The sequence below is a fragment of the Lactuca virosa genome, chromosome 8 (genome assembly GCF_052849685.1).
Source record: "Lactuca virosa cultivar CGN04683 chromosome 8, Lactuca_virosa_CGN04683_v6, whole genome shotgun sequence".
Taxonomy (NCBI): Eukaryota; Viridiplantae; Streptophyta; class Magnoliopsida; order Asterales; family Asteraceae; genus Lactuca; species Lactuca virosa.
In genome coordinates, this window is record NC_136433.1 from 34,713,712 (window position 1) to 34,725,738 (window position 12,027).

Genomic DNA, 12,027 nt, shown 5'->3' on the forward strand with positions numbered 1-12,027 from the left:
TCTTCCAAAGAAATCAGTGACCTCAAATGTGAGCCATGAGGCTCCTTAAATAGCTGAGGGATCTAGGGTTTAGGGAAAAACCCTAGTTATCCTTTGCTTAGGGCCTAAGCAAGATCCAAAGGCCTTATTTGGACCCCTTGGACGAAATCTCTAGGGTTTCCCCTAAGAATTTCGTCCACCTCCTTCCAAGGGGGTTATGGAACCTTCCACTCAACCATTAGTTAATTGCAAACTAGTCCCTGCACTTTATAATTAATTCTTTTAACCCCAAAATTAATTCTGATTAATTTCTGGCTAACTATTAATTAAACATAATGATTTCTAATTAATATATTAATCTTTTAACATATTAATAAATCATTTATATTAATTCATTAATCTTATAAATTAATATCGCTCCTTTCATAATTTCCTTGTCCAGTTGCTAGGTTGAGGGCAACCCAAAAGGACTGTGCTGCTATCAATTCAAGTACATACCAATTATAGTTATGGGCTTAGACACCTAATCCAACAATTTTGGGATGTTTCAGAATGGCTCCCGAGCAGCATCTCTCCTCACATACACCAAGATACTTCAAAGCGACTCAAACCACTCATATTTATACTATGGGGATGCTCACGTCGTGAGCATATACCTCTCACGTCGTGAGAAGTGTTTAGACCGGTTTCTGCCACGTGTCCTGCTCTTTTGCCATGTGTTTTCTCGATTCATGTTGTTTACGTCATGAGGAAACACCCCTCACATCGTGAGGAAACATCCCTCACGTCGTGAGGGTGAAAGGTTTAACCGTTGACTTGATTTTCGTTGACTTTCTCAATATAGCAGCGTACTTTTATCAAATCTTCAAACGATCATAACTTCCTCACACGGACTCCGTTTTTGATGATCCTTATATCCACGGAATCTCTCAACGAGCTCTATAACATTATTTAATCATCTTTTGCTAGATATCATTTCTAAGAATAAAGCAACTCAAGGCTTTATCTCATTTACTAAGCTCATAATATATATATTTTGTAAAATAACACCTGTTACGAAAAACCGGGTGTTACGATCCGAGAGGCTTTTCTCCAGTTGACAAGTCCACGACCACACTTCCCTACGAGAGGTTATCTGTGGCCTAACATTTAAAAATCACATAGTCCATATAATAAAGAAGTTCTTGAAAACTCACCTAAAGAGTCAAAATGAACAAAAGTGACCAAAGATCATCTAAAGCCTAGATTTATGCATGAAATCGAATTAATCAAGGATCTTTATGACTTACAATGCTTTTGGAGGATCTAGAAGGTGGAAACTTCATAGGAAAACACTTCTTCAAGCTCTACAAGCTTTCTTTTTTTACTTCAAATACATCTCAAACATAACACAATCCTCTTAAATGCACAAAGGGGCTAGGGCTACATTCTAGTGAAAGAGGCTAATGTTTAGGAGAAACCCTAAAAGTTAACACCATTATAAAGGGATTAAGGCATGCAATTTAGGGTTTTGGGCCACGACTGCTTCACATCACGACCTTTAGAAGTCACGTACGCTTTGCCAAAAACCACAACTCTTAATCTTTAAATAAATCAACGTGGATTTAACTTATACCTACAAACTAGGTGTTACATACAAATATTATAAGATATTCAAATCAAGTGTTAAAAACTTTATTACAGTCTACCTAAAAGTAGGTTAAAGGAAAAGCAATTGTTATGTTCATATAAGAAACCCTTGACTAATGACACACCGATCAATACAATAGTAAGTTAGGTGAGGCTGTACGGATTATGGAGAAGAACACGAGTTTTATCCTTAAATCTTAAGCATATATGAACAATTGTTCCATGGATCAATTATTTTACATGTCAATAAATTTAAAATTCGGAGCTCCCAAACACCAAGACCGTAAGAAATGCGGTGTTTGTTCTTCTATGGATTCAGTTCTATGATCACTTTTAATTTGACACATGAATGTTTAAAGTGAAGTTGTGTTTTAGATAGCATACCAATATATAACTGATAACATTGTGACTTTATACTATGCCAAGTAATGCAATGATAGACTTGCTCTCGACATAGTTCGTATAAAAGACGACAATGTCCTTTTCCATTTACATCATGAAAAATAGTATAGAAAGTGTAACAAATGGTTAGAACTTAGAACCATGCAATTTTTTAGAGCCAAATTTTTTTCAGATTTTTGTGAAAAGTAAAAGAGTTGAAGTAAAATCAAACTTGAGATTTTCTACGGGCACACATAAGAAACATTAGCTATGAGAAATATTTCCATAATTATATGAAATACATTAATTATATGAAATATTTCCTACTGGAGAATGTGAATTTATTAATTACGAAAAATATTATGCATAGTTAATGTGTTTCATATTTAATTATAATATTATTTTTCATAACTATTGTTTCTTATGTGTGCCTTAAGACATCTGTTAGAAAATCCTATAAAATTTTAGGATTTTTTTTATAAACTGTACGAAAATAATACGACTTTTCTGGAAGTAACCTGATAAAAAATAGTTACCGATAAAAAAAATATAGATTTGAATTTTTTATCCACAAATTAAGATTTTTTTAACAAAATAAAATTTAGGATTTTTTTTCATAATATATTTTTGAGTAAATTACACGAATGGTCCCTATGGTTTGGGGTAATTTGCACGCTTGGTCCTTAACTTATATTTTTATACTCGAAATGTCCTTACTGTTTGTTTTTGTTACGCGTTTGGTCCCTACTGTTTGTTTTTGTTACGCGTTTGGTCCCTACTGTTTGTTTTTGTTACGCGTTTGATCCATGTCTTACCTAAAAAGACTATTATTTAAATAAGGAAAAATGGTGGTGTAGGTAAGATAAGGTGAGAGGGGTGGGGTTGGGGGTGTGTTTATTTAAATAAATTAAAAAATCAAGGGCAAAATAGTCTTTTTAGGTAAGACAGAGACCAGTCGCGTAACAAAAACAAACAATAGGGAACTTCCGAGTTAAAAAAATATATTAAGGATCACATGCACAAATTACCCTAAACCATAGGGACCATTCGTGTAATTTACTCATAATTTTTTTTAGTTTCCAATGTAAGAAAAACAAAAAGAAAATCAAAGTTATTGTGTTGGTGTAACTCGTAACGGGTCTCACATACGTTTTACGAAAAAGTACGACGAGGAGTGTCTGGGGTTTAAAGCATATCACATTATTACCCGCCACCCACTTCAATTTTGTTTTAGGGTTTTACTGGTGCTCGGCGCCGGTTTTCCTCCTTTCCGGTAAAGAACAGCGCTGGTTCTTCTTAAATTCTTCTTTCAGTTTCTTAATTACTCCTTATTATGTACAATCCCTCTGTTCATTCGCCCCTTTACATGTACATTTCATCAGTTTTTTCCTTTAATTTTTTCACTTCAATCAACCTGCAGAACCACAAGTTCAAGTTCCTCTTCGTAATTATTAATTAGTGCCAAATGGAAGCATGATTAAGAATAATCGTATTCATCATAAACCGCATTTATTCAAATCCTTCTTCAAATCAATAATAAAATCATTCGCTACGAGCCCTCTTCCCCTATCAGATCCTTCAGCTGGACTTTCATTTTCTACAGTTACCCCTTGTGAAGAAGACCATAGGTCCTTGTGCTTTTCCCTTGCTGAAAACCTAATTAAACGTGGGCTTTTATCGTCTGCTCGAAGAGTTATTCAGCGTCTTATTTCACAGTCGCCTACCATCACTGATGAGATTTCCGTCATTAATTTTGCTCTCTTCCAAGGTCTGGAACCTGACTTCTCCACTTATTCTTCTCTCATTTATAGACTTGTGAATGCGGGTGAAACCCGGGTAGCTGAAAATTTGTATATTGATAGGATACTGAGACGCAGGCTTAAGCCTGACGCTCCATTGTTAAGTTCCATGACAATCTGTTATTGCAAATTAGGGAAACTCAAAGAGGAAAAGGACCATTTCCAGAAGCTTATTGGGTTGAAGTCATTTTCTATTGCAAGAGTCTGTTCCAACCTACTTCGTGAGGTGTTTGCACAAAATAGATTCTTTGATGCATATGATTACTTTGTTAGGGTTAATGATGCTGGGATTTTACTTCCTGTTTCATGTTATAATATGCTGGTTGCGGGGTTGTCATTTAGAGGGTACGTTGATGAAGCTCTCCAAGTGTTTGATACAATGCTTGAGAGAGGTGTGCCATCTGTATCTCATTTGTGGAAGTCACTTGTATTTGGTTTCTGTAAGATGGAGAGAGTTGAGGAGGCTGAACTGCTGAGTGCAGAGATGGAATCCCATGGTTTTTATGTCGATAAGGTTATGTATACTAGTCTTATTAATGGTTACTGTAAGAACAAGAAAATAAAAATGGGGATGAGATTGTTTTATAAAATGCTCAAGATGGGTTGTCAGCCAGATGCTTATACTTACAATACATTGATACAAGGGTTTGTTAATTGCGGATTATTTGATAAAGTGTGGGTTTTACACAAGCATGTGATTGAGTTGGGACTTGAGCCTGATGTGTTGACCTACCAGATTATGATCAATAAATTTTGTAAAGAAAAGAAAGTTGACTGTGCATTGGCAATGCTAAGTAGTATGTGTAGTAGGGGCATAACACCCAATGTCCATTGTTATACACCCATCATCCCTGCACTTTACAAAGAAAACAGGGTTGAAATTGATGAGTTATACCAAAAGATGCTGGATTCTGGAGTGATACCCGATCAAGTTTTGTTTTTTACACTAGTTAAGGAGTACCCAAAAGGGCATGAGCTTCATCTTACACTCAAGATTTTGAGTGCTGTTGCTAAATATGGTTGTGGTATCGACCCTTTAGTTACTACCAAGAACATCGAATACAAAATCGACTATCTTTTAGGTAGAATCATTGAAAGTAAGCCTCATCTTGTTAATCTAGCTTATAGTATTTACATTATTGGATTATGCATGGGAGGAAAAAGTGATGCTGCTTTGCATACTGTGGTTTTCATGGTGAATCTTGGATTTCAGCCTTTGATCTCAGCTTTTAACTCCCTAATCAAGTGTTTCTGTCAAGAAGGATTTGTTGAGCATGTGAATGCCCTCATTGAACTCATGGAAGGCATGGGCATTGTTCCAGATTCCACAACTTATTTGGTGATGGTTAGTGAGCACTGCAAGCGTGGTGACGTGGCATCTTCCTTTGATGTTTTGAGTCAAATGGATGACAAGAGAATGAAGCCTAATGTTGCTATATTTGATTCCATTATCGGTTGTTTGGGTAAAGAGAAGAGAGTTTTGGATGCACATGATATGTTCAGAAAGATGCTGCAAAGTGGTAAAAAACCTGATGATGTTTTGTATGTCAGAATGATAAATGTCTACTCCAAGAATGGACAAGCAGTTGAAGCTAACAGACTTTTTAACCGCATGATAAAACACGGGATACAACCAAGTTCACGTGCTTACTCAGCGATTATAAGTGGATTCATTAAGAAAAATATGGTTGAAAAGGGTGTCATGTATCTTGAAAATATGTTGAAAGATGGTTTTATGCCAAATAAAGTGCTATATACCTCCATTATTGATCAGTTTTTAAGAAAAGGGGAGCTTGAATTTGCATTCAGACTAGTTTCATTAATGGAAAGAGGTCATATAGAGTGTGATGACATCACCTACATCACATTGATCAGTGGCATATCCAGGAATCTTCAATGTTACACGGGCACATGGAATGATTCTCATACAAAGTCTGGAAAAGAAAGGGAAAAGCTCTATCAGTTACTTTGTGAAAAGACATTGTTGCCCATGGAGAAGGATTCAAGGATTTTTATAAGGACCCATGAAGATATGAAGTTATTCGCAACGAAATTAATAAAAGGGATTAAAGATACTTGCGATATGCCTAATTTATACTTATACAACTCCATTTTATCTGGATATTGTCGAATGGGGAAGTTTGAGGAAGCATATGAACAAATTGATATGATGCAAAAACAGGGTGTGGGACCCAATCAGGTAACATTCACCATTCTGATCAATGGACATATTCAGGCAGGTGAAATTGATATTGCTGTTGGGTTGTTTAACAAAATGAATTCTGATGGCTGCATTCCAGATAGAATTGTATATAATATTATGATAAAAGGATTTTGTAAGAACAAGAGACCGATTGATGCGTTATCTCTTTCATATGGAATGTGTAAAAGAGGTTTTGCTCCTAGCAAAATTGCTTATGAGTACATGCTTATTAGTCTTTGTGATTCTCGTTTGGTGAATGAAGCATTGAGTATATTTGAAGATATGATGATGGGGTATAATTATTTACCTTCTCAACATAATGGTGAATGGTTGTTTCGGATTTTAATGGAAGAAAAGAAATGGCATGAAGCTCAAATGGTACGTGACATGATGCTTGATAAAGGAAGAAAGTTACAAAATCCAATGCGGCAAAGAGTTTTAATGAGATCATGAAAGATGTAAGAGTTGATTTCATTTGGTAAAATACACATGGTTATCATGTAAATTGGGAACACATAGATTCTCATATCAAAAGGAGGGATCCCCTTGGGTAATTCTATGAACTTTTGGCTAATTTTTTTAGCTTTGATTTTTATAATGATTTGATGTGATTTAGACGTATCTAACATGAGGTTTTGATGCAGGAAAAAGATTGTAATGAAGTGGGGATTATCTTGATTTGGGCATCAATGTCATTCTGGTTATTAATATGTATATCCCAACTTTGGCTGTGCATCAGGTATGTAAAGTGTCACCTGTTGTTGTTTTTTTACATGTATTCAGTTTTGTAAAATAAAGGTTTGAAAATGATGCCAGATAGTTGCTTGAAAGAAGCAAAGATTCATATTATCATGAGCAAGTGGGCAACGACTCCAGCATATGCACAAATGATCATTTATATGTAAGTTGAAAGTTGATTCACCTCAAAAATCATTTTAATTTTTTTTAATAATTGGTTTGAGATTTTGGGGAAATGTCCGTGTCCAGGTTGGGGAAGAAGCAGGAAGTGGCATCATTTATATGCATATGTTTGTGTTCATAAGTTGGCACATTTTGTAGACAGAAGCAGAAAAGGATATACTATCTTTATTTATTCCAATGTAATATAATCAAATATTGTATACAAATAAATATAAATAATGAAAATATGTAATCACATTCCTGCAGTAAACGACACACCAGTGGCGGGCAACCATTGTCTCCCAGCTATAAGTCCTTCCACGGTGAAGTCGTACGCTTCACTCAAACTCATTTGTGCATGGTATCCGGTCCAGTTCACACGGTTTTCTAAGGCGGCCCCACTACCAAAACAACTGTATTCACCGTAATACAACGTGCTAAAAGCAAATTCAGTATTCCCCCATGGGGACCACCCTTTTGGATTGATAAAACTATCCATATACGTTTTCAAGAAAACCGTTCTAGAATATTCTTGCCATGGCCGACCTAAGTAGGTCTGAACGGAGCCCACCACCGGAATCAGGTCCGGAGATGGAACCACGCGACAGTTGTGGATTGAAATTCCAGTGTTTTGAAACGGATCGCCACGGCCTTGGGCGGTGATCATGTTTGCCTGACCGTTCAAGGGTTTTCTGACTAAGATTACGCAGTTTTGGAAAACAACGGCGGCGTTACCGAATATGAAATCGACAGTGCCGGAGATGTAGCAGAGTTTGTAGAATTGTCTTTGGGAGACAGTGAATAGAGTGTCTTGATATCCTTCGAAGCTACAAGCGTAGAAGACAGAGAGGTCGGAGGCTGATCGGAGTGCCACCGCTTGAGCTCCTTCGGGGCCGGCGGTGTTTCTGAATGTTATGCCACGTGCAAAGAATCCCGACCCATCCACTCCTGAAATATTCCATTTAAATTATAGAAACTTATACAACCATTTATTTTAAAACAATGTTTGATAGTTGTTGATTGAGTCAGATCTAATTGAGGGAAAGTCTAATTGATTTACATAGTCTTGAATCTATCTAACCAAGTAAGAGTCTAATTGAGGGAAAGTCTAATTGATTTACATAGTCTTGAATCTATCTAACCAAGTAAGAGTCGTATCAGAACTCAGAAGAGTTGGGATGGGACCGAGCAGAAGTTTATAAGTTTGATGTCAAATGGTCTTATCTGACTGACTCATACTCATACTCAAACTCAAACTCTTGGTAGGAGACAATCCCCAAATCAACAAATCCAAAACCAAAATTTGATTTTTGGAGTTCATATGCAAATTAATTTTGATACAATAGAAAAATCATTAACGTGCATGTAAAAGAAATACGATGCAGTAATGAAGGGAAGAAGTTATCGTAAGTATCTTCTTGTACGAGTCCACCTTCCACTTTACTTCACTTTTAATATTCGTACGATGAATATAATTAAGAAACATTTTTATCATGTTTATTTATAGAATTCGTAGATCAAGCGTGTCATTAAAATATTAAAATTCTGGATTATCGAAAAAATGTCAACCATTTGCGTAAGTGAAAGTCTTACCGACGGTTGCTGAGCTATAAGTTGTGGAACCTCCGGCGACGCTCCGGTTACCGCTGATAATAGTGTATCTGATTCCATCACCCACAAACATGATGTTATTAAAATCGCTTCCAATCAGAATGTTTTCATTATATACGCCTGATTTTATGTAGATTATAAATCTCTGATTCAGACGCTCAATACTTCCGGCATAATCAAGAGCCGATTGAATGGTGGGAAACCTACTCCCCGCCGCTTTGGACACCGTCACGTTCGCAATTGACTGGATTGTCGCTGTCGTCAGCAGTCTCCGGTCACGGCGTGTTACCCAACCCGGGAAATCATCTGTTTGATCGGAACTCGATTTTTGCTTCAAGAACAAGTGATTTATGGCCAGACTGTTGCTTATCATCTCTGTCAAGTTACTCGACCTGATCGGAGTTACAAAGTCAGTCACGTTCAGTTCAACGCAACCGGTAAAACAAGTCTGGAGGTTTGTCAGGGCGGCGCTCAGCCACGTCTGGGCGTCGAAGTCAGAGCTCCGGTTGTTTTTCAGGCCGATTACCGTTTGGTTGAGTTGGGAAATAGTGTTATTGAGAAGGTGGTAACAGTCGTTCCATACAGCTTTCGTCACGGTGGTTGAACACATCTTCCCGAGGTTTTTTGCACATCCCTGAGCTTCGTTAGCGTTATCGATCGCCGCCTGTAAAACCCGCATTCGAAAATCGGCCCTGTGTTTCGGCGGAGTATGGTGACCCCGACCCCGACCCAGAAAGTAGTTGCATTGGTTAGGATGAGGAGTTGTTTGGCACCACCAGTTTATATCGCCGCCGGTCTCCTCCGTCGCTTGTATAAGCAAACTAAATGAAGAAGATAAGATGAACACGTACAAACAACACGATGAAATGAAGTTAATTGAAGCCATTTTGGACTTGGGTTTTTTTTTTTTTTTTTTTCGTGTTTTAGATTGAAGTACTCGATCTTGATTGATTATGGATTGAAATGATTAGAAAATGTATGATTGGGTGTTGGTTTTATAATGAAATAAATATATGAAGATACGGATTGAATCGATAAAATGTGTAAGTGAAGTTTAGTGAAATTAAGTAAAACAATGAATGCAGATTAAGGTAGAAAGATCGATGTTTGCTTGCTTGATGAAGATCAATGGATTGATGGGTGTTTTACGCCATTGATTTCGTTATGTTTATTCCAATGCACGGTGGTCGCCGTCGTTTTTATTGTTGAATTTCAAATGCTTTTCTTTTTGACAAAGAAGACAACAACAAAAAAAAAGATTTATTTTTTCTGAGTTAAATCAAACAAATTATAACACTTTCAACTGAACATGAAATTATTTCTGCATGTTGTCATAAGGAGATTTTTCGGTGTATTAAATAAAAAATATATGAAAATATAATGTTATAACTAGGTATATATACAAATTATAAATTCTTAAAAAAAATGAAATTCAAATAATATTATATAAAAATATAAAAGCAAGAATGCAAGATACTATAATACATAAAATATAGATAAGAATACGCTATATGAGTCTTTAATTTACAAGAAATTGTTATTAAAAAATGTTAATACTTTTCAAATTAGAAAATTTAATGTTTTTAGGAACATAAACAATGTTGTGTTTTAGATATCACGTGGCCGATCTTGGAAAAATGAAGCAATTAATAATGTTGCTTGATGTACGATACTATCGTGTGTTAGTGTTAATAAATCCTCTAATCAATCTTTAATCATTTATATTGCAAGCAACCATCAACCATGTATGCCTCATATCAGTTTTTATGTTTATGTCGAGTGAAATATTACATATAAAACATTAAGGGTGCGTTTGGTTGTGAAAAATTGTTTTCATTTTCTAAGAAAATGTTTTCAGAAAATAGAGTTGAGTTTTCGCTTTCAATTTTCAATGAAAATTTTGAAAACGCGTTTGGTTGAAACCGGGGGAGTTTTCATTTTCCATCTTAGAAATTTGGAAAACTGTAAAAATCATTTTTCTAATTTACATACAATTTGGAAAACTGAAAATTTTCATTTTCTTGGAAAATTTTGGAAAACTGAACGAACCAAACGCGTTTTCAAAATTTATATATTTGAGATTTTATGATCCTAATTAATATAATTGTTTCATCGATTTTTGAATAAGTTGAATCTTGGTTTCAAGGTATGTATAGCTTTTGTTACTTCTAGAAAGATCCTATTCATACTTCATACTAATCTTCAAAAAGTATGTGGTGATTTTTTTCATTCTTTATTTTCACATGTTTGATATTATTGCTTAGGATATTAAAAAAACAAATTCTGTTTTACTTTCTAATCTATTTATATAATAAACTAATTTTTATTATGTTTGTCATGATATGAGTTATGACTGATATCCGATTTGTTTAGGCCAAAGGGTATGGATGAGTTTTTCACGCGTGACAGCTGCCGTGGAGGGGGTATTTATGCGTGAACACCGCCCCCCTCTATAGTGAGTGTGACACGGATTGAAGCCATTCACAGACGATTACGAGCAATTTTATTGGCTGAATTTTTCTCCCCAATCATTCCTCCCGTTTCTCTCTATCTCTCTCTTCCTTTTCTCCTTGTTCACTAGTGAACACCATCCCCATTGGCCTTATCGGTTTAAGTTGTTAAAATACATTAGGCCTTCGGGTATGGAGGGGATTTCTACGCGTGAAATCCGAGCTAGCGCATTGAGTACGCGTGACCACCGTCCCCAAGCCTGGTAGTCTTGTTGTGGAGTGAAGCTATTCATGGATGATCACGGAGGCTGTGATTGGTTGAAGGATCGAAGCCATCTGTTTCTCCTCTACCTTCCTTGTTCTCCTCTGCCTTCTTTCCATATTTCATCCTCACAATCAACTCTATTCTCTCGCCTCTTGTCTCTCTGTTGTGAAAAGTGATGGAAAGAACGAATATGGGATGGACCCGTCGGTGATGATGAACGGAGGTGATTTCCGATCAAGTAACGTCGCGTCATTTTGTAATATGGATTTGGAACCGACTGGTATTCCTGAATCAATTTATTCAGGAGGCACGTCTTTTCTTATCGTTGTTTTATCTGATGTCTTTTGCTATTGCTTAGGTTGGAAATATGTGAGGGATTGTAATAGTGAGATAGTAGATGCTTGATGCAATGCATATAAACTGTTTGATGAAATGCATCAATGAGATGTTTTGTCGGATAAAGTTTCCGGCATATAAACCGTTTGACGAAATATCAATGAAATGTTTTGTTGGATAAAGTATTTGATGTGCTGATAATGTGCTGAAGAAACTCATAGAAAGCCGTAGAGATTTTCCAAAGGATTAAACTAAAATCCTTGGAAACATTGAAGCTCATGACGTATGAGATATTTGGTTGTTTAAAACTTCTCTATCAGTATAGATTAACCATGAACTTTTTAAAATTATGTTTTTTATTTACTTTAATGTAAATGTAAAAAAATTATGTTTTTTACATTTACTTTAAAAAAAAATGTAAATGTATTACATAACTTTCACATGACGGTTGATTTAGTTATTTTCTCAATCTTT

General features: G+C 35.8%; 2 protein-coding genes across 3 annotated transcripts; one reads left to right on the forward strand and one right to left on the reverse strand.

Moving 5' to 3' along the window:
• Positions 1-3,151: 3,151 nt before the first annotated feature.
• LOC145131728 (Tetratricopeptide repeat (TPR)-like superfamily protein) lies at positions 3,152-7,162 on the forward strand. 2 transcript variants are annotated; one of them, XM_079066386.1, is made up of 5 exons: positions 3,184-3,262; positions 3,410-6,541; positions 6,636-6,730; positions 6,808-6,892; positions 6,979-7,162. In XM_079066386.1, the coding sequence occupies exon 2, from the start codon at positions 3,463-3,465 to the stop codon at positions 6,442-6,444; it is 2,982 nt and encodes a 993-aa protein (XP_078922512.1). In that variant the 5' UTR covers positions 3,184-3,262; positions 3,410-3,462; the 3' UTR covers positions 6,445-6,541; positions 6,636-6,730; positions 6,808-6,892; positions 6,979-7,162. The 2 variants fall into 2 exon arrangements, with proteins under 2 accessions (XP_078922513.1, XP_078922512.1); XM_079066387.1 differs by having other exon boundaries at positions 3,152-6,541; positions 6,812-6,892.
• On the reverse strand, positions 7,145-9,449 carry LOC145131729 (putative pectinesterase/pectinesterase inhibitor 33). The gene is made up of 2 exons (XM_079066388.1): positions 8,485-9,449; positions 7,145-7,839 (listed from the first exon to the last, which is right to left on the reverse strand). Exons 1-2 carry the CDS (start codon positions 9,386-9,388, stop codon positions 7,145-7,147), a joined length of 1,599 nt encoding a protein of 532 aa, XP_078922514.1. The 5' UTR covers positions 9,389-9,449.
• Positions 9,450-12,027: the final 2,578 nt, after the last annotated feature.